Genomic DNA, 22,884 nt, shown 5'->3' on the forward strand with positions numbered 1-22,884 from the left:
ACAGAATATTACTATTTTCCCCTTAGCAGCCCAGTCCATCAGGAGTGCTTGATAGTCATGTGGTGCACCTATCAATAGAACCAGCAGATAACAGTGAGGGACTGGCTTGAGGGTGGGAAGCAGGCTGTCCCTGTCACTTGTAATCTTCTCACATCCAGAGGCATCTTAAGGCCTTTCTAAACATGCTGATACTGCCTGAAAATCACTGAAAAAACCCACCCTTTGTTTGTGTTAACAGGATGAGAAAGTGCAAGGCTTCCTGTTATGTGTGTGTGACATCTACAGATAAGCAGAGACCTCTGGACAGGAAATCCGCCCAACTTCTGCAGTGTGATTTGCCCAAAGCTGCGGAGCTCTTTTTAGATCCAAGCACCCACAGAATGAGACAGGGCTGGCCAGAAAATGGGGGACACGCTGGAGAAGAGCTCTGAGGAGCCCGAGATCTCTTTGAACAATGAGTGTTCGACGAAAATGGGGGACCTGGTGGAAGTCTCGAGTGGTGAAAAGGTCAAGTTTGACGATACAGGTCTCTCTCTGGTGCTCCAGAATGGCCTTGAGAACCTTCGGCTTGAAAATTCCCTTACTGATGTCATCCTGTGCGTGGACAGCAGGGAATTCTCCTGTCACCGAGTGGTCCTTGCTGCAGCAAGCAATTATTTCAGGTAAGGTTTGTAACAAACAAAACCATTACACTTATTTTGCTTCATAGACTTGAACTGTACGTCTCCAAGGAGTGCAAACTGGGTGTTAAAGTCTTTCAGCTTTTTTAAAGCTGGAGACTTAAATAAGGCAGGTGCTAAGTCATGGATTTGCTGGAGTTCTGATGCCAGCACTCAAAAAGTCTGCTGGAGGCATGCAAAGGAAAACAGAATATTGGAAAACAAGTGCATGAGAAAAGGGTGTTTTGACCAAGTATCTTTAGCCACTTGTCTTGTCCCTTTGGGACCTGGGCAAAGAGGAATACCCATTCAGATAGCACGGTATTTTTATTGAAATAGGAGTGGGTTTCTAGAACTTGCTAAGTTTTCCTATTACCATTCTGGGGTAAAAATATACATTGCATTAAATTGTTGAGGAGGAAAGAGAATGAATTTTCCATCTCGAAATCAGCTGCAATGAGAAATATCTCCTTGAAAGCAATTTTGCCACTTCACCATTTTTTTCTGGTCTGCTTGAATTTTTCATTCTTTCAGTGTAATAGATATTCTATCTGAGACTACTGGCCAACAAGAACAAATTTTAGACACACAGAGGAACTTAGTATCAGTTTTAGCACAGATTTTCCATTATCATTTAGACAATATCATTTAGACCATCACATTTGCATGGCTGGGTTTTTTTTTTTTTCTTTTTTTCTTTTACTGCTAAAGTGGTCAGATGACTGAACAGCTACAGAGGAAACACGAGAAAAAACAACCTGTGACCATTTGTGACATGAGCAGAAAGCTAATTTTAATGGAGTCTGGTAAGCTTTGCTGGTAGAGCCTGTAAGGACAGTTCTGCTTTTCTAATCTAGAATAGAGACTGTGTCTGTGAATATTTGGAGACAGGTATTATTTCTACAGAGACTACATTTATTGCATATGAGAAAATATACAGCTAAAAGCAGAGATGCCCAAATATTTCTTACCAGCATTGTGTGTGTAATGAACAGCAGATGCACAAATTAAAATCAAAATTATCAGAATGATACTTTGACAAAAAACCCCAATTTCACTATAAATAAAGATGCTGCAATCGGAAGGATATCCCAGTTAAAACTAGGCAAGATAGTTTTATGAGAACAGCTGTTGGCCAGTTTTCCACTGAGCTTTTCCTGAGCTACAGCCTGTCCCTTGGAAGGAGGGGGGATACCTGGCTGGAGGTCATCTCATCTCAAGGCAACTGCACACGTGTGCAGGGTCTGCCCCTCTGGGTGCTTCTGTTTGGCTTGGCTTCCCACAGAGATGAGATTTATTACATCTCACTGTCTGCCAGTGCCTCTTGTCATGACTCTTTGGGTTAGTTTCAGTCACATTTGGCACAGGATGGAGATCTCAAACCTGAAGTTCCTGTGAGTTTGATGGAAATTTGCAGCTAGGAGAGGAGAGATGCTGGGCTGGCACCCTTGGTGCTCTGCAGGGTAACGAGCAGGGTGTCCTGGCACACAGTGCCCAGAACAACCACACTGCCCTGCCCTGCTGGGCACAGCCAGCACAGAGCTGAGCTCCTGGGAGGGACCCTGAAGTGTGTGAGAGGAATAAGGAGGGAGAATGGAGGGCTCAGGAAGGGGAAGCTGAGGTTACTGTGAGGAGGGAAAGAAGGATGCAAGTCTGCAGGGAACTGATCTTCGCTGGTTCTGCTGCTCACAAGGAGCCTTCATTCATCTTGCCATAATTCTCTAGAAGCTGCATGGCCCCAGAGAAAGAAGGAATTCTTAAATCCCACTGTTCTTTTGAGTACTTTCCATGCTATTACAGGACTTCTAACAGCCATGCACAGGAGCAAAACAAAGAGACCCAGTGATTCATGGGCTTCATTGCCCTGCCTGTTACACAACCCCTTCCTGAACGCTGGGTGCCACAGTGTGGGCAATCCACAGCAGCTGACTGGAACACACTTAAACAAAGCTAACCATTTCTAGGTTAGCTTTGTTTAACTACCTTTGTTTAACTAACTAACTTTGTTAGAAGGTTTCTTCTGGCCTTTTTCAGCACTACTGGAGAGTAGATGGACTAATTCTTGTGGCATCCTGCACCCGTAGACATAAAACCAGTTACTCTCCATTTACCTCCATGATGGCAACAAAGCAGAGAAGAGAAATACCAGCTGACTAAGGTGGAACAGTAGTTCTTTAATCAAGCACTGCCCAAGAGTAGTGGGAGAATGGGGATGCGAGAGGTTGAAGCCAATTCCCAGAGCATCCTTGAGCTCCAGCATGGTTGTTTGAAGTCAGGTTCATAATTCCAAGCATAAGCATTCCAGTGGGAGAGTGCTTAAAAAGTGCTTCACGAAACTGCAACCCATCATTTATTTTGCTGGGATTTCTCTGATTTTAAATCCGAAAAAACTTAGAATTTTTTCTAAAATTACCCATTTTTGGGTATCTAAATTTGGCACTGGACCCTCAATTCAGATGTGCATTTCTTAGAGTACATGTTGGTTTAAAGGTGCAGTTTAGAATTACACAGGGACAAGACCCAGGGAAACATATAATGGAATTAGTAGCCACATCTGAAGGATCTAGAGCCTCTTGAGGATAAGTTCAGAAAGACTCAGAGACATCATTTTAATCCCTAGGAGAGAAGCTCAGCCTGATCTGAATGGTGTCAGGTGCCCCCCCTGCCAGCACACAGGGTGGGAACAAGAACCACTCCATTCGAGCAGAAGCGAGGCCACAGGAGTCAGCTCTCCTGTGCAGCACTGCCCAGTTCACCCCTGCCATGATCTAGAGCAGGGAACTGGTGGGAGAGTGCCATGCTCTAGAAGTGTGATTTCTGCAGCTCACAGCCACGTTACATAAATCCACACACTATGAAATTGGGAGTGGATGGCAGCTCTAAATCAATTACAAAGATTAGGAGACAGATAGGCCAAAGCACTTTGACCAGACCCTGTGCAAAGCCACCAGCAGAATGCTGAGCCTGGTTTCTGGGCAGCCTTGCACAAGTGTCACACTGGGTATCTCTGACTGACCCCAGCAAACTCTCCGGTCTGTGGGACAGAAGTGAGACTCTCACCTCCCCAGCAGGGATAGGTCAATACAAGCCTAGAGTCACCAGCTTAAGAGATGAAAGGAAGAAGAGCAGACACCACCTGCACCCTCCACGGGCCTGTTTCTCATTCACATGAAACATCCGTCACCCGTCAATCCCGCACGACTGAAACAGCTCTCTTGTGCCAACCTCCCTCTCTGGGCTGAAGCCCATTCCCAGAGAGAAGTGGGAACTGAGGGCTGCTGTTTTCAGATGGCCACCTCTTTGTGGGGATGTGGCCCACACATCCCCTCTTACATCACTTGACAGTGCCAGAGGGAGGGAAGTTAAATGAATCCCAGTCTTGTGGTCACCGAAGTTAAGGAGCATTTGTCTAAATGCCTTTGAAATATTCTGATTTCAGTAGCAGCAGAAGCTGGACCATGAGGCAGGGCAGTGAAACAAAAACCTCTAATGAGCTGAGTGAAAAGAAAAATGAGAATTTTGGCTGAACAACTTTTCTGACAAGTGACTTCTCTGCCCAAATTTCCTGCTTAAAAGTTAGGCCTCCCTATCCAGAGGCAGTTTTGCACACTGAGGTAACTAAGACCTTGCTATAAAATTTCTGCTGAGGTAAGGAATAGGAAGTTCTTAGAGCAAGTAGCAGCTGGTATCTTCTATCCATTTGTCATTCATTGTGCCTAACTGCTTTGCAATAAAATCTGTTTACATCTTGGCTCCAGTAAGATGTGTCAGTCAGGCAGCTTAATTCAGGCACTTCTTTTACAAGAAAAGCATGGCCTAAGTCTTGGGACCTCTAGCCATTTCCCAGCTTGCATTGTCCTGTCAACATTGTGTATGACTAATAAAGAAGGGCTTGGAATGCAGGGTAAAGAGTGCTTCTAATTACACTTTAGATCTGCACGTGTTTTTCACCAATGCAGTTACAAGTGGACTCATGTAATTCTGATCTGTTGAGACAGATTCCAAATAATGTGACATCTTGTTCTCTGAATGCAGTGAACAAGAAGGGGCTGATCAAAATCCCAAGTAAAAGCCAAAAGCATTGGAAGAAATACTTAAATCTATGAATTGAAAATGCAGAGGAAGATGTGAGTGTTTGTCTTCCAGCTGTCACAATGCAAAATGGATTAAAATAGTCCTTAGAAAACTTCTGATTTATACCCCACATGAAATATCTGCCTTGTGCCAAAGGTATGTCTGGTGGTCACCTTTCAGATGCAGTATTATTCACCAAAGAAGAGTTGCTATCTACATGTACGAAATCACTGCACTTTCTGCCTAACAATAGTTCCAATTCATGCAAATTCAATTGCTTCTCTAGCCAAGAGGTACCAACTCTACAATCCCAAAATTTAGCAGAAAAAAAGTTGGACTCTAAATAAGAAGAAAGCCAAAAGCCATTCTCCCTTACCCACCACTGGTATTAATGTGGTCAAAGACACATTGGGAAGCTGAGAAGTGAGGCTCTCAGACATGTGGATTTGCTCTGGCCTCAGGGCTCAGTCCCAGCAGTGTCCTGCAGCTCGGAAGCAGGGGGGTATTGACCTGCCAAGGGGTACAAAGCACACGGGCTAACGAAGTTTGGAGAATGCCAGGCCTTAACGAGCTGCACCTGCACTAGAAACAGATGGAGCAAGAGGCCAGCAGGTGAGAGACACCAGCGCTGCTCCACAGCACCAGCCCAGACTGGGGACCACTCCCACCCAGGCAAGGTCCCAGCTGCCTTTTGCTGCCATGGAGCCCTAGGTCTGCTGTAGAAGACAGCTTGGAGGAATCCATCATGTGTGTATGCCTTATCAAACTCATGAGTATAGAGGAAGAAGAGCAACAAAAAGATATTTTCTTGTTTCTTTTCAACAGGAGTAATTGCATAAAATATGAAGTAATCAGAGTATTCTGTGTTGAAATCTAAATAGCCCAATGTTTTCAGAATGCCTCATCCTGACTGGAATAGAGTAAAAGATAAACGTCTTTCTTTCCAGGGCCATGTTCTGCAATGATTTAAGAGAGAAATATGAGGAGAAGATCATACTAAAAGGAGTTGATGCAGAAACCATGAATATACTCTTGGACTACACTTACACCAGCAAGATGCTCATCACAAAGCAAAATGTACAAAAAGTCTTGGAAGCCGCCAGCCTTTTTCAGGTACAGATAACTCAGATGCACTGACCCAATCTCACTGCTCTGGCAACACCGTGCCTTACCCTGGTTAGCACACTAAAAATGTCTCTGATTTCATGGGTTCTGGAAGCATTTTGCTTCATATTTACTTACATTAAGGTAAAAAATGGCAGTGGTAGCCATGTACTGGAATTTTGCTGTGTTGAGTGCCATGCAAACAGGAAAAAAGCCTGGCTGTGCCTCCAAGAGCTGCTCCCATGTGCTGCCTGCCTGGCAGTGCTCCCCAAAATTCAGGTCAGCCTGTGAAGGCCAGACAGAAGGGTTAGTGGGCAGCAGCTGGCATGGCTGGCCAGAGCAGGAAGTTACTTTGCTTCTCTGTCTCCCCTGCCCTGAGATGGAGGCTTGCCAGCCAAAGTTAGCATCCTCCTTTGTAAAACTCGTGATGTAAAGGGTTTTAGTCATGACCTGGGACTTGTGGGAGGCTGGAGTTGGGCAGCGTTACTCAGCCTTTGGTCCACAAGGTATTCACGTGTCCTGTAAATCACCTCTGAGGTCTACCAAATTGCAGTGTCTGGTTCCATGCTGCAAATTGCTAACAAATTGAAACCAACATAACCTGCCAAGTGCCAATGTGTGCGTGTGTCCATTCCTCTCATTAGGGAAGGTAAGAAACACCCAACTCCGTGATCATTGTGGCTTATGAGGGAATTAAGATTCTTGAATCTTACATGGAAATTTTGCTCTGCAGTTCTGGAACTCTGCTTTCTAGCACACCAGTCCTGTGAGGAGCAGCCGAGGGAGCTGGGGGTGCTCAGTTTGGAGACAAGGAGGCTCAGGGGGTACCGTATTGCTCTCTTCAACTCCCTGACAGGAGGCTGTAGCCAGGTGGGGATCAGGCTCTTCTCCCAGGTAAAAAGTGATAGGACAAGAGGAAATTATCTTAATTTGTACCAAGGGAGGTTTAGATTAGATATTAGGAAAAATTTCACAAAGGTAGCTTTAATGTCACCTGGGCCTGCAGTGCATTTTCCATGCACCAACACTACCAACTGGTAGCATTAAATAGCTACATTTGGTTCATTTTCAGGACACTTTTCTGTCTTGTTTTTGTTTTCTTTTGAGCCTTTTTCTTTAGGATCATTCCTCAGCTTTTTTCTTTTTTCCTTTTTTTTTTTTTTCCTTCTGGAAATATCAAAAGTATAAGCTTATGGTTTTTTCATGTATCCTCCTTACTTTTCATTAAAATTAAGATTAAATTTGATTCCCAAGCCTGGTGCTGTAAGAAAACCATCAAACTCTGTTAGAATAATGATAAAATTGTGAGAGTACCATAAGTAAGAAAAGTAAACTAGAAAAAAAACAGATAAACCTAGAACACCAGGAATGTTCAGCTAAAAACAGTGGTTGTCTTGGATACGATCAAGTTTTATACGGCCTCATTATAAATTTATAAGGCCTCACATTATAAATGTGAGGGTTTGGGCTGAAAATGTGTTTTGTGCAAAAAAGATTTAGTAACTACTAAATCTTTAATAATCTACTACATCAAGCTGACACAACTAGAGTTCTGCCAGATTGTTTGTGCTACTTATGCAGAAGAACAGAGTTGAAAGAGTCAAATGTTTCATTTAGGTATATCAACAGCTGAAAAGATCATTTCTGCAATTTACTGTAACATTTTTGTTCGATAAATTCTTTCAAATTAGCAATGTGAGAAATCCAAATTCCAAATAGAATCTTTTTATCTGACTAGCAAGAGCTTGTAGCAGTGCCTCTTTTTAACGTTGTGGACTTGGCAAAGAAACAAAGAAGAAATACCTTGCTCAGTTCTAGATATTGTAGTATAGATATTCCAATATAAATTATCTACTTTTCTCTAGAAACTGTTTTTGAAAAAAGTTATACATAATTATGCCTTTCTTTACTCCCTTCTAGTAAGTTTTGACCAAATGCAGTCAAAACTGACAGTAGGAAGAGGTGGAGGGCTTTTTGGAGAAAGCAGCATCCCGGCCACAGTGGGGGAAGCAGGTGAAGGGTTTGGAACAGCTGAACAGCTAAGCCTTACCCTCAAGTGAGCCAGACAAATTTTTTCCACCTAAAGCACAGTTGCAACATGAGTTCAATAGTCACCTCCTCTGTCTGGGCTGATGGCTGCCCAGACGCTGCACTTGCAAGGTTGGTGCCCACCCTGGATCCTGCCCAAGAGCCTCTGCCACCCACACTGCCTACAGAGCTGCTCATCCTTTCACCCTGGGAAGGGTCAAGATCCCAGCTGCTTCCCAGGGCCATGGCAGGGAGCCCTGCTTCCCTCACCAGAACTCAGCAACAACCTCCAGACCTGTCTGCACTGCTCCTGCCCTCCCAGGAACCTCTGAACTACCCATTCCCTCGGCAGGGTTTGGGTGAGGGACCACGTCAGCTGTGGTGGTGGAAGCAAAGAAATGGTGAGAGGAAAGCAGGCTTCTGAGCAGATGGAAAAGATGTTGTCACCAAAGGCTGTGATGCCCACTGCCGTGGAAATGCCAAAGGCTGTGATGCCTAGTGCCATGGAAATGCCACGTGCAGTGGGAACAGTGGAGGATGCCCCGAGCTGCCCCCTCTAGGCAGAGCAGGGCTGCCAAAGCACCCCTCATCCCTGGATTTATCCACTTTACATGAGCAGACACTCCAAGGGAAACACGGCACCAATACCTGACAGCCATCCTGAGGCCACTGAGCAGGGCAGAGCCAGGCTGGCAGCTGCAGGCCACGCCGGACAGGAGGGCACCATTTGCTACCAAAGGACTTCAGGGCAGCTGTGGATGGGAGAAGGGCTGGCAGGCTGAGAAAGCCTGCACTCCCCGGAGAGCAGCCCTGCAAGGGGGCTGTGCCCTGCAGCTGGCTCCGGCCGGGGCTCCCTCGGGGCACAGGTGTCACCGCTGTGCTGTGGCTGCAGGGACAGCAGCTGCAGGGTGCAGGATCCGGCCCCGAAGTGTGCTGCATGCCAAGAGGCATTATGAATGAGAGACCTTTCAGTCCCCATTCCCTTCCCTTTCTGGGGGCTCTGGCCAGAGGCAGGGCTGCTGGCACTGCTTACACTCAACCACTGAATCAAAGCTGGGACAAGCGAGGGCTCATATGGGGAGAACAAATTTTACTATTCAGAGTGAAAGCCAACTGGAGGCCAAGTAAGCATATGGGATGTCTCTAGCAAGTGAGAATCTGGATTCAAATGGGTATTAGGAGAAGGACTAACTTATTGAAGAAACTGTTCTCAGGGAACAGGGCTTTTAAAGTGCCTGGATTGGCATTAGGAGGGTTAATCACAATGGACAAACAGAAAATTCAGAGCTCTGCCAGAATAATCAGAGCAGATGAAGCAGAGGCTTAGGGGTATCTTCCTTCTGATGCTCTCTTCGGTCAGCCACCTGCTCTCCTGGGACTGACTGACATATGCCCAGCAACTTTTGGGGGAGTTTTGGGGGAATTTAGTGTCTAAATGCAGGCAGTGGTGGAGAGACAGTGCAGCGCAGAGATGAGGAGCAGAACCAGGGAAAGTCCTGCCTTGATTCACTCCCAAGCAGCCCAGCCTCTCTGGTGAAGCTCTCAGCGGGGCTGTTTCTCACACCCACACCTCGCCTGGCCTGGCCACAAACAGCCCCACAATGAGGAGTGGGGCCTGCTGGCCGTGAGAGCAATGTGCACCTCTCTGTCACCTCGTCAGTACCCAGTATTGCTCTTAACAAGCCGTGTGTAAATAATTAGACAACTCTACAGAGGTTTGCTGCAGGCTGGTGGCTTGTTTTGGGGTCTGTTCCCAGACTCACAGATAACTCAATGAATGACCTTTGCAAATCCTAGGCTTGTTTTGTTTTTTTTGTTGGGTTTTTTTTGGTGTTTTTTTTTTTTTTTGTTTTTTTTTGTTGTTTTTTTTTTTTTGTGTCTCATTACTGACAACTTTGAATGCTTATGCTTAATAACCTTAATAAGGCTGATGCTTAACCTGCCTCAGGTCTGAAGCCTACCTGGTGGCAAAGTCCTTTCAGATCCTCAAAGAAATGCCTTGGTGAGTTCAAAGTGCTTGCCTTGTGCAAGCCCTGAGAGCAGGCAAGGTGAATGTGGCAGGTGCCGCAGAGCCACTGTGGGCCACTGATAAATTTTTATCACAATTAATGTCAGTGGCAGCAACACATTCTGAGACCTTACATAGCCTCGTTTGTCAGTTGCATTTCTCTAAATTTTTGACCACATCTAAATGTAAAACAGGAACCAGGCAGTCTGTACACAGCGTCTGCAATCACTCAGCTCTGATAAACAGCCTAAATATGTCAACACGACACTGACAGGTCGGGAAGATTCTACCCTAATTACTGAAACAAATCTACATACTACAGTGTTTAAAAATGTTTCGCTTTCTCTTTGCCCCTCAATTACTATTGCACAACTTTCCCCAGTGAGAAAACATAAGTTAAAATGGTTTGCTTGCTGACACTGGATGGAAAAACAACCCAAAAAGCACAGATGGAAATGCACATTAGCTCTGACCCATCTTTATTGCACTGTTCAGTGGTAGTATTTGTACTTGAAATCACAAAGGTGATGGAAAATCCATTAGGATGAAGCACTGTAACTGATCAGTTCTACCCAAAACTGGTTCTCAATTCCTGAATAATCATCAGCAATCCAGCTCAGATCATAGTTTTTAGAACTACCCCACAGACACCTGTGGCCCAGAATATGTGCATTTGGGACCCTCAGGTGGGGTTATTTTGCCAAGGAAATTTATGAGAGTAGTTGTGATGCCTTATTGAATGCAAACACAGCCAGTTCTCTGATTAAGGAGACTCTGTGCATAAAATGCATACCAATATTTTTTTTCAGCCAATGGTGATGACAAAGGTCATTAGACCCTCTGAAGGCCTCCCCCACAACAGATTCTTGACAGGAAGCCCTGTCTGTCAGGAATCTCAAAAGAATTGCTGATGGCCAATCTCTTCCTGTCACTCAGCCCAGTCTAGGACTGCTGCCCATTCCTTCTGGGGCAGCACACTGCTCCAAACCTCCCAGACCTCAGCGCTCTTTCCCACCACTCTCACAAGGCCTCAGTTGCATTTGGAGTTTGGATGGTAGAAGCATAAATGCAGACAGTGGAGCCACTTTCACTGCAAAACCAGACTCTGTTCTAGTTGGTCTGAGCAGACATGCAAGATGAAGCAGGGGAAGCAAATTGGATGCCTGGGATCCTTATCTGTGCTTTGTAACTCTGTAATTGCCAGTGCTTTGAGATCTCATGGAGGAAAAGGGAATAGCAGGAAACCCTTTAGTGAAACAAATAAAATTAATGACTGTCACAGGTCTTCTGCATCCTGGCAGAGGGGAAAGGAGCAATTGGATGCAGAGGGAATAAAAACAGTGGGAGGAAGAAATTCTCATTTCAAACTCCGGCTCTTGGGAGATACCTGTGCTCAGATGATCTAATTCTTGTCCCCCTTTGCTCTTCAGCAAAGGACATAGCTGGTTGCTCCATAGCTCTCCTGTGACAGTTTTCATTAACCCTTCTGTGCTTATACAAGCTTTTTCTGCCCACAGTTCCTGCGCATGGTAGATGCTTGTGCCAGTTTTCTCACCGAAGCACTCCAGCCGGAAAACTGCGTTGGCATCCTGAGGCTGGCTGATGCCCACTCCCTGCACAGCCTCAAACAACAGGTACAGAACTACATTATCCAGAACTTCACCCAAGTCCTGAACTATGAGGAGTTCCTGGAGCTGCCGGCGGATATCCTGTGCAGCACGCTGAAGAGTGATGAGCTCTGCGTCACGGAAGAGGCGCAGGTGTTCGAAACCGTGATGAACTGGGTCCGTTACAAGGAGTCAGAAAGGTTTTCTCTCCTGCCGTACGTGCTGGAGAACGTCCGGCTGCCCCTCTTGGACCCTTGGTATTTTGTAGAGACTGTTGAAGCTGATCAACTCATTAGACAGTGTCCAGATGTCTTTCCTTTGCTCCAAGAAGCAAGAATGTACCATCTGTCAGGCAATGAGGTGAGTAAAAGAGGAAGGTATTAGCCACTCTTTGTAAACATCTCATGCTTCACCTCAAAAATTGATTTGAAAGGAGCAGTGCCATGGGGCAGAAAAAGGTAATCACACTGAATTTCCACTAACTGGTGCTACTGAAAAGTCAAAATGGGCCTCAGAATTTATCCTACTGTCTTAGACAGCTCAGACGATTTTGGTGGGTTGTTTTAAAACAAAGTGCACAGCTTCCTGTTTATGAACATCTGAGCTTGACCCTTCATACACACCCTTGCTAAATGAAGACCCCAGGTAGCTTCCCTAGTAATAATGCAAATGGTGTTAGCCCTGACACCTCACCCTCTCAGCTATTACTTCAAGCCCAAGAAAAGAAAAAAATTTCCCACCAAACTGTGCCACAATCTGTAATGACTCTTTCAAATGTGAATATATAACACCTTCCCCTGTTACTTATGGGGGGAAATGTTTCATAAAGGAAATATTCTTCCTCCTATGAAGAAGACAGTCTTCTTTGCAGAGGAGAGGACTGCCCATCTGCTGTTTGCAGAGGTCCCTGCACCCAAAGAGACAGATTAATCCTGACATCCAGTCGAGTCCTGTCCTGCCTGCTTGGTTCAGGCTGTGGTGGATCTCCAGTTCTTCCATTGCCTGTCCCCTTTCGAAAGTTAGGTATCATTCACATCTCCTTGGACAAAATATGGGGGAGAGGGGAGAGCAACTAAGAGGTCAGATTTCACAACAGGAGCAAAGTTCTTGAGTGTGTGAGGAAACGTGTCCCTTCTCAGCCAGGGTCAGAGGAGGGCAGGAGGGTATTGTGGGCCCATCACTCATGGCGGATGTGTCACCTGTGTCTCCGGCATGGCAAGGGGGGACAGACCAAGCGCTCCTTGTGCCGGTGGCTGCATAAGACACTGCTCAGTGACCTGGGACAGTGCCAGCCAGTCTGGTGGGAGCTCCCTGAGCCAGCCTTGTCCCACTGAGTAGTGGTGTCAGGTGCATGCGGACAGGTAAAGGGAGCATTGCCCCGGGCTGAGCACGCATTACACTCATCTTCAAAGGGACAGCCGCAGGAGGCTGTGCTACCAGCTGCCCTCCCCCGGGGCTGACGCCTGCCAATGGTGGCAGACAGGTTAAAACAGAGCCCTGGAAGCCGGCAAGTTCTGAGACTCACTTTCTATAAAAATGTGCCTATTCCTTTTCTGGACATAGTCAAAATGCAAGATTTGTGTCTGTGTAGATAATCTTTTTTAATATGGATAAATTATACCAATTTATAGAAACATGTTAAAATCAGAAAGAGAAGTAAAACTTTAAGCAAGTTGCCTCCTGACACAGCATTTAACCTGTGGGTCTTGTTTGCAAGCATTTCCTCCAAGGAGGACACAAGTTTCCAAGCACCCTTTACATTCTTTGCTCCTGGTGAACATCTACCTGGCAAGTGAACTTCTCCAATGTCCCTGAAACAAAGACCTGGTCAATAAACTGAGCCAACAAGCAGTAAATTAGAGCTAAGCACATTTCAGAGCCTGGTGCTGGCTTTAAATAAGTCTTCTAATTTTGGCTTGAAGTAAGAGCTTATACACAAAGAAACAAATAAAAATAACTCCTCCACAGTTGAGAATTGTTATTGTTCGGACACTAACATATCTCTTCAGGACTAATAGTGAGAGCACTTATTTTCTGCTAGCACTAACTGCAGTCTTGCTCTCTCCAAACTCCCCAAGGCATACACAAGCCTTGGGGCCCTCCTACCCTGCCCTCACTCTGTCAGCCCAAATAAAACCTGTCCTTTTCAGCTACCCAGCCTTGTCACTACTGCTCACCTGCAGTAGCTCTTGGTGCCATCCTGGCAATTCCTAAAAGGATCTGAAAGGATCTTAGTAGGTAGGCAAAAGCAACTAAGTTCAGAGTTGGAAAAATCCTGCAGAAAGAAGGATACAGTAAGCTCTACTGAATGCTTCTAGGATGCTTTTCAGGCTTTCAACTTAGAAAGTGTTGGCTAATTGGTTCAGTTGATGTAAGCCTGCTGTGATTTGAACAACAGGTAATCAAAGAAAAGGTCACCTGGCCTTTCTGTAGTTGTAGGTGTAAGTGCCCTGTGTACTCACTCTGTCTCACTTGCATTTAGATTATTACAGAAAGGACCAAGCCCAGGATGCACGAGTTCCAGTCTGAGGTGTTTATGATCATAGGGGGCTGTACAAAAGATGAGAAGTTTGTAGCAGAAGTGACTTGCCTGGATCCTTTGAGGCGAAGCCGTCTGGAAGTAGCAAAATTACCAATCACAGAGCAGGAGCCGGAGAATGAGAATAAAAAATGGGTGGAGTTTGCATGCATTACTCTAAAAAATGAAGTCTACATATCGGGTAAGGAACAAGATATTGCTGGGAGTGCAAGAGGGGAGCAAAGCATTCTCATGATTATTTCCAGCTTTTATCAAGATCATGCTTGAGGCAGCTTTAGAAAAATTAAGCGCTACAGGTATTTTAATGCTTTGGCTTTGGACATGCTCCAGAGGGCACTGGATATGTAAGGACACTGCCTAGCTCTGAATGAGCACAGGATTCATTTTTAGACAATATTGATCTATATGCATGGGCACTTGTGTGCAGCACCCTGAACAGTGATTGAGGTCCCAGGAGGGTTCTTGGGAACAGTTTACCAAACATAAAATGACAAATTGCTTCAGCATCTTCTCATGACAAGTTCATTTGAAGTTCCACATGCATTAGCAAAATCCTGCCAGAATCCTGAGTCATTCTGCAAAAGTCAGACAAGAACCTGCAGGGAACTGTCACTGATGTTTGGCTGCCCCCAGAAAGCTGCCATCCCAGAGGACTCTAGACCTGCCCACCCACAGTTATTAACTTGGCAGTATAAACTGTCAAAGCCAGAGGAAATCCCATGCTCCAAACACCCAGTGTGGGTCTGAACAACTCATGTGCTGATCATCATCCCAAGAGCTCCAGGAGATGTATTTAACTTCCCACACAAATACAGTTGAGCTCCACACAGTGGTTTGATCCCAGAGCTACAGAGATTTTACCCTGACAATCAAAATGTTAAAATCAAGCTTATTAGCCAATTTGACAGCTGCTTTTGATGGCCTATCAAAAAAATAAGTTTGATGATCTTGTTCTGCTTCCAGAAGTAAAGTGACAGCAAGTTTTTCATCACTGTGTCATTACATACCATGATGCAGAACAGGGTCTTCATTAGTAGAATACATCCTTTCTGCAAAACTGGCCACAAAATTCCATACTTCATTAAAACAGAAGAATAGAAAGGAGGATAGGAGGCCAAAGTGTGAATGCTTTGCTTAAGTGTGAATAATGGTCCTTTATTCAAATATCTTCCTTTGCATTCTTTCTTTTGGGAATCCACAGATTTTTGATACTTCATTCCAATTTAACATTTATTAAAGCTTTATCCTGGGATAACAATTAGATTACTCTTCCTATAACTATAAATAAAAGTATTTCCTTTCAGTCCACCATAGAGAGTTTCTGGCATTAGCCCCTCTGTTAGAAGGTAGCTGTAGAGAGGAACCTAAGTCAAACATTCCAACTAGGGAATATTCCCCTCATCTTCACACCCTTGAGTTGAGAGGTCATTTTGCCCTTTGCCGTCGATTTGTTACCCTTCCATCTTTTTCAAGGCTTTTTGCATTCTTTTATTCCTGACATCTTTTCCAATGTCTCTTCTCCACTTTTATTTTATGTTCTATCAGGCTACCTCCAGGCCAGGCTAACACATTCCCTGCTGTGGTGAGTCTAAGCTGGCTTTCCCTTTGCTTCTGTTTTCACAGCTTCTCTTTCTTCCTTCTCTGCTTACTTTCATATCTCTGAGTCCCTCTCTCCATTCCCTCTTTGCCTTTCACCTTTTTGCCCTTTGCACATAAATAAAAGGCTGAGTGGACCAAAGCCATTAGCATGTTTTTCTCAGCTAAACTATTTATTAGTGTCTCAATCCTGATTAAACAGCTGCTTCCTCCTGCATGTCTTTCTACTTTTGTTTTCTTTCTTTAGCTCCTCCAATTTGCTTCTTCTCTAACTTGACTTTCATTTTTCCTAACTTCCTAACTACCCCTTCCATGTGCTCATTTCCCTCCATATCTTGGTACAGTCTGGAGTCTTCCCTGCTCTTTTAGCATCTGAAAAATAGGGAAGTCCTTTGCACAAGATTATGACTACTGTTAGATTATGATTTCCCCAAAACAGTTTCAATGTTTTGAGTGTATGGCCTGAAACACTACATTTGCAGCATAATTAAAAATGACATGAATTATCATTTACCATTCTAATGCTTTTACTAATTTAGGTACAATTCCTCTTCAAATTAGAAAGAATTGTTGTCCAGAGGAAAAACAGAAACAAAATTAACTTCCAGTCCTCTCAAAAATCTCTCCCTGTCCCCTGATGTGCAGCAAATTCACCCACTGGTCCAGCTGAAGCTACTACATGAGTTTCAGCCTGTGGAGGAAAGCACAAGCTCAAGGGAGAGTAAAGGGAACACCTGCAGTCTCTCAGCCACATTGTAGCCATGAATGCTGCATTCAGGTCCTTTGGCCACTTCAGCTATTTGATTGCAAATAAAATTCAACAGATACATGTGAAAAATACTGGGACAAAAGCATTACAAACGACTCTTTCTAGCATGCTAATTATCTCCCATTCAATCTGCTGTTTGGCCCAGAGATAGGCTGCATCAGTTTGCAGTGATCTGTCTGCAGTACAGAATACCAATGAAGGCAGACATTTTCCTAATGGAATATGAATTCTCTTTTCAGTATATTCACCGGTGAAGCAAATGTTTAATCAGGTTGCAGATGATGGAATAAGCTACTCAGTCTGTAAATGTGGTTTCAGGCTTAACTAGATCTGTTTGTATTACAGTTACACCAGAAACTGTTGGCAAACAACAGCTCTTGTTTAAAACACTGCTCTCTGCTTTAGCACAAGCAAAGATCCAATTGCAGGTCAGCTATAGAATGAGTTTTCAGGGTCCAGTTTTAGTGTTGAAGCTATAAATATGTAGCTTACCCAAGTCTGTAGAGAAAGAGACCAGAAGGAGAGGCACAAAAATGAGATCCCAGCCATATGGTCCCAGGGTTGAACAGTAAAACTTCCAAGTCCTGCAGGACTCTTGTTGGTAGGAGTTCAGTCAGGTCTTTTGGTTTACGATAAAAACCACAGGGCTGGCAGTTTTCCCAGTGCAGGCCTGTCTTCAAGGGATTTGGCACTGCCAGCTGCAGCATCCTCTACTATCTTACTTAAATCACATTTGTTTATTTGTCCCTTTGCAGCAGTTCTGCAAAGCCCTGGTGTTCACAAAAATCTCCTGCATGTCACCCTGCTGTGTGGTTGGTCTCACGCTCAGTATTGAAATGAAAGTGGTTGTGGTCTGGTAGAGTGAGGAACAGTGATTTATCTTCACTGAATATTTGGCTGTAGAAATTGTTCAGTTTCCTTCACTATTAAGTAAACTAAATGCAGAAATTTTCTTCTGTTGTAACAGGACCAGTTAACAATCAGTAATAATGATTTACTTTCCATTTTGAGAGAACACACTTAATTTTAAACATATTGGAGTTTTAAAGTAAATACAAGCTGTGCTATCATATTTACACCTGTCATGTACACTACAGGTGGCAAAGAAACAAAGCACGATGTCTGGAAATACAACGCCTCCATCAACAAATGGATACAAATTGAGTATCTCAACATTGGGCGCTGGAGACATAAAATGGCAGTGTTGGGTGGCAAAGTGTATGTCATTGGGGGCTTTGATGGCATGCAGAGAATCAACAGCATGGAAGCATATGATCCCTTTCATAACTGCTGGTCAGAGGTAAGACACTGCATCATGCAACTTTTTAATAATTTGGAATATTTTAACCAGAAAATCTTAGGGCTTGGATTCATCAAAATGATCTTGTATAATTCTTTTAAGTATTTCTGGTCTTTAAAAACCCTAAATATTTTTTTTTCTATAGAAATGCATATCCTTTAGAAGGTAAAAATCCCTGGATTTCCAGCCAATCATTTCCTGTGAGACATCTAATGCCTAACTTCCCATTTTTTATTTGGCTTTTAAAGCTAGTAGTCCACAAATCAAGGAGTAAGAATATAGTATGCATGAGCCAGAGCACAGGCTGAAAACTACTGCTCTTACACATTTTATATGTATATAAAATGTGTCTATCAAGCTGTGCCTTATACATGGCATGGGTTATGCATTAAAGTGAAAGTACAAATTTGAAGGTAAACAGGATTAAACCCACTCTCCCCCCCCAGTTCTACTTGCTGTACTTCAAGCAATGAGAGGAGAGAATTAGGCAACCAATTAATCCATGACAGTAATGAGATTAAGCATTATAATAGCAGATACAACCCATTGTCTCTAGATTATACAAAGCAATGTGGATGACTCTAACAATCACAGCTGCAAGTAGCAAGATCAGTATAAACAAATTCCTTGTGCTTTTTTGCAATGTATGGAAGCATGTAAAGAAGATTTTTGGCATTTCTGATATTTCCTAGCTTTTGAATTATTGATAAAGTAATTTTAATTTCAGCATTTGAACAGAGCATATTTTTGTTAAGGGTTTTTGCAGTCTTAAGAAAAAGCTGAAACATATTTCTCCCTTATCCTTAGAAACATCATCTTCTGAACCCTGCTTAAAAAGGGATGTCTCGCTTAAAATTCCACAGGCTCCCTCCCAACAGCCATCAGTCTGACTGCTTCACATGGTTACTAATGATTCTTTTTGGTCCCCAGGCTGCTCCTCTGATGGTCAACGTGAGCTCCTTTGCAGCAGCCAGCTACAAGAAGAAGCTGTACGTGATTGGAGGGGGGCCCAACGGGAAGCTGGCCACAGACAAGACGCAGTGCTACAACCCAGCCACCAACGCGTGGAGCCTTAGGGCTGCCATGCCCGTGGAGGCCAAGTGCATCAACGCTGCCAGCTTCAGGGACCACATCTATGTGGTGGGTAAGTGCACACCTGTGGCTCTCATTGTCTGCACCCAGCAGGGCTTGGCCCTGTGCTTCTGTGTGGAAGATGGCTCTTCCTGGTGAGCTTAGCGAGGAGTGGGAATGCAGGATGCTCACAAACACCAGGGAAAGGTCGCCAAGTCAGAATCCCTGTTAGCATGGTAGCTATCTTGGAAAGCTGGAGCTAGCCCAGAGACAGCTTAAAGCCATCCAAAGATGTGTTCATAGTGGCAGGGGCATGATCTCATGGCTACATCGTGTCCCCTCTTCTCTCCAGGGGCATTACACAACCCACTGCATACAGGATTTATGCTGGGATAAGAGTACGAGGAGCAGGTCAGAGGAGCAGAGCCACTGAGACCCAAAGACCCAGAGCTCTTCACTAGATTGCACTCGGGGTTAATTCAGTCAAATCACCAGAACTGTAAGAAAAAAAATGGAAGAACAAGAGTTTGAGCTGAACTATGGGGGGAGGAGGGAGCCTGCACACATCTCCAGATGGTACTACAAAAAACAAAAGAAAAGAAGAACATTTGTTTCCAAATCAGGAGCTCTGAAATTTTTCCCCTCCCTCTTTTAGCATTGGAGCAGGGAATTTCAATATAATCAATATGGTGCTGAGACCTGGCATAGAGCTGGAGTATTCACCAAATAATTAATTAATGGTGCTCTGGAAGGAGATTTGTAATCTGCATGTGTGTGCACATATACACACACACCCACCCCTTTTGTGTACATAAATGCCTCATGCTTGTCCTCAGCACTGGAGTTGACCTCACCCTGTTTGTACAGGATGACAGAGAGAGAAGGCACATGACTTATGGGCTAGCTGATATAACTCCTGATAAAACTGACATGATACTCCAGTCACATTCATTCAGCATCTTTCAGCCAGCAACATCCACTAGTAAATCTCTAGTTTATCTATCTGAGAAACAAATCTACTCCACTTGGATAGAAACCAGCCCAATCTGAAGTTCAAAAGCTAAAAGAGCATTTGCATCCAAAGCAATCAAATTACCCAGACTGATGAATTATCAACAGCCAGATGAATCACTACAACTAACAATGTCTGTTTTCAGCCTGTTCCAATTAAGTCACCTCTGAATGACTTGATCACCCCTCAGGTACTACACTAATATTGTCAAACTCAGCCTCTATTATAAGTACCACAGATAAATGCCTACTTTGCCAGCAGGGAGGATCCCAGGCATTGTTGCACCTCATCAATAAGACCATGGCTTCAAGGTTTCCCTATCCAGAAGGACAGTGCCAGGCTCTTTTCAGTGGTGGCCAGGGACAAGACAAGGAACAATGACCATAACTACAACATAAGAAGTTCCACCTCAGCCTGAGGAAGGACTTCTTTATCTTGAGGGCTGCAGAGCACTGGAACAGCTGTCCAGTGAGGTTGTGTAGTCTCCCTCTCTGGAGACATTCCAAACCCACCTGGATGCATTCCAGTGTAACCCGCTCCAGGTGACCCTGCCTTGGCAGAGGAGTTGGACTGGATAATCTCCAGAGATCTCTTCCAACGCTAACAATTCTGTGATTCTGTACAGCTAATACAGAAGACACATTCAGTGCCTGCAAATTTCAGAATAAAAACCATTTAGCTGTTGGTAATCTCGGGAGGGCATGTATTTTCATAGCCTTTCATGAGAATTGAGGTATTGACCATTTTCTCAAAAGAAAAGCACACTGCAAGATTGAAAAGGTGCACTAAGAACCTTTACTAAGAATCATTAATAACTTCAGTTTTGGGAAACACAGAGAAACTGAAGGTCACTCTCTATTTAACAAATCCATAGAAAGATTATTGATTGAGTCTGACAAACTCTAAACAAGGAAGGGTTTTTGAAAGCAGCCAGTTCCAGGAAGAAGGAGGATTGATGGACAGAGGAATGAGTGGAAAAATTCGGTACCCATTTCTAGCAGTGATGGTTTTCCACAGCTGGTCCTCCATGATCTAAGTACTTTTAAATAAAATAGCATTTTTCTGAAGTTCTGTCCTTAGCTGGAGCAGCAGGTATGAGAAAGATCTGTTGCTAGATGCACTGTGGTCACACTGAAGGATCACAGCAGTTTGTTCTGGCCCTAAATTCCACAACCTTATGAATAATAAGTGTCCTTCTGCAGATCAGGCTTTCAAAACAATAAAGTATCCTGTGACCTTGTTTTTTCTTGGCTTTGGGGCAAGAAACCATTTTTACGAATGTCAGGAACAGAGTCTTGCTGAAGTGGATGGTTGAATTAAAATCCTTTACAGGAATGGCCAGTGCAAACCAATATCCATTTCCTTCCCAGGTGGGGCAATGAAAGCTCTGTATTCCTACAGCCCCCAGGAGGACACATGGTGCCTGGTGACTCAGTTCACCCACGAGAGAGCCAGCTGTGGGATTTCTCCTTGCAACAACAAGCTGTTCATCACCGGCGGCCGAGATGAAAAGAACGAAGTCATTGCAACAGTGCTCTGCTGGGACCCTGAAACTCAGAAGCTGACAGAAGAGTGTGTCCTGCCTCGGGGGGTGTCTCACCACGGCAGCGTTACCCTCAGGAAGTCGTACACGCCCATCCGTAAGGTTGTGCCCGGGGCGGTTTCTGTCTGACCAGAGGAACCCCGTGCCTCCGTGGCACAGACTGCAGTGAGGATGGGTTTGAGCTTCGGCAAGCGATGGATGGGAACACCACCACAGGTCCTCTGGGGGCTATCTGTACATGTGCTCGGTCCTTGTGTTTTCTTCTGTACATTATATCCTTAAATTATCTTAATTCCTTCCCTCCACGGACCAGCTGTACTTTACTCCTGGCAACACAATACATCGACTCAGTCAAAAAAATGTAGGTGGGAAATTTACTTCCCAGCTATATCTACTCTGGAATGTGCTTGAACTGGCTCAGTCTGGTCCCAGAGTTTGGTTAATTATTTATTGTGTTAAGCTGGATTTGCAATACCTACTAGTGAAAAAAAAAAAAGAAGAGGCTTTTGGAATTAAATATTTATAACTTTGGCAGGTCATAACGTTGTGTCTTCCAAAGCTGTGCTTTTTTTTCTCCCAATGTTTGGCACATTAGATTAAGTTTGAACCAGTGTGTTTGCTTGTTTGAAGATACTTTGCTGGTTTTTCAGTTCTGCATGACCAAAAAAAAATCCGTCTCAGTTTGCAAACCTTGCTGTCATTCCCAAGAAAGAGACTGCACAGGCTGCAAATGTAAATGAACGCTAAATTTTTTCCACGTAACATTCACTGCGGCTGTTTTCTAAATAAAACAGGCCAAAACGTAGTTTCCCTTTCCTGTGTTGTGTGTCGGGTGAGTGCTGTGCCTGAAGGCCTGTTCCTCCTGCACTGCTGCGCGCGGGCGGAGCGGCGGAGCGCGGCTGCCCCGTGCCTGCCTCCGTCGCCGCTGGGTGGCGCTGCGCTCCCAGCGTTTTCCTCGCGCGTTCTGGTTTCCTGGAACGCAACCGGACAAAACGGTCTGCTGCTGAGAAAAACACTTCCAGGTACTGTTCCCAGCCTGTTCATGAGACTGTCACATGCTGTATCAGAGGGGGCAAATGTTCAACAGGCCAGGAGGGCCCAAGTCTCAAATCCCAGCATCTGGGTCAGTTGTAGGGAAAGAAAAACAAACATGGAAGAGGTCACACCCGGGACGCCCTGGGACACTCTTGGCCACAGACTGGGAACATATTCCCGTCCCTCCTCCCCTGCCTAGTTGCTGGAAAGAGCCAGCTCACTATTAAATCAAGGCAGAAAATACAGTGCAAAACAAATCTTTCCAAGCAGAGAGCAGTGACTCCTTCCAGCCTTCCCTCCTTCTCTATCTCCTTTTGCCTTATACAGTATTAAAAATAGTATTTCTGTCATGTTAGGCTGGGAGAAAACCACGGGTTCCTGAATTTCAGCACACTAATGCCAGAGTCCTCAGTGGTTTGGCAGGGCCTGCAGGCAGTCCTGGTGCAGGATGAGCAGGGTAGACACAGCCCATGGGGCGGGTGCAACCCTCCAACAGGTCTCCACTGTGTCCTTCCCTCAGAAAGACTGCAAGAAATCCT

At 44.6% G+C, this 22,884-nt stretch overlaps 1 protein-coding gene across 1 annotated transcript; it reads left to right on the forward strand.

Moving 5' to 3' along the window:
- Positions 1-380: 380 nt before the first annotated feature.
- Positions 381-22,115, forward strand: KLHL6 (kelch like family member 6). Its single transcript, XM_053951849.1, has 7 exons — positions 381-662; positions 5,681-5,846; positions 11,391-11,840; positions 13,963-14,200; positions 17,482-17,684; positions 18,615-18,828; positions 21,138-22,115. Exons 1-7 carry the CDS (start codon positions 403-405, stop codon positions 21,437-21,439), a joined length of 1,833 nt encoding a protein of 610 aa, XP_053807824.1. The 5' UTR covers positions 381-402; the 3' UTR covers positions 21,440-22,115.
- Positions 22,116-22,884: the final 769 nt, after the last annotated feature.

This window comes from Vidua chalybeata, chromosome 10, assembly GCF_026979565.1.
Source record: "Vidua chalybeata isolate OUT-0048 chromosome 10, bVidCha1 merged haplotype, whole genome shotgun sequence".
Classification (NCBI taxonomy): Eukaryota; Metazoa; Chordata; class Aves; order Passeriformes; family Viduidae; genus Vidua; species Vidua chalybeata.

What these genes read in the sequence shown, in the direction of transcription:
- KLHL6 (XM_053951849.1), top strand. Translation starts at nt 403, where the DNA reads ATGGGGGACACGCTGGAGAAGAGCTCTGAGGAGCCCGAGATCTCTTTG. An exon ending in AAATGAAGTCTACATATCGG is followed by an intron (nt 14,201 to 17,481) that starts GTAAGGAACAAG and finishes TGTACACTACAG; the next exon opens with GTGGCAAAGAAACAAAGCAC. An exon ending in TTCATAACTGCTGGTCAGAG is followed by an intron (nt 17,685 to 18,614) that starts GTAAGACACTGC and finishes TTTGGTCCCCAG; the next exon opens with GCTGCTCCTCTGATGGTCAA.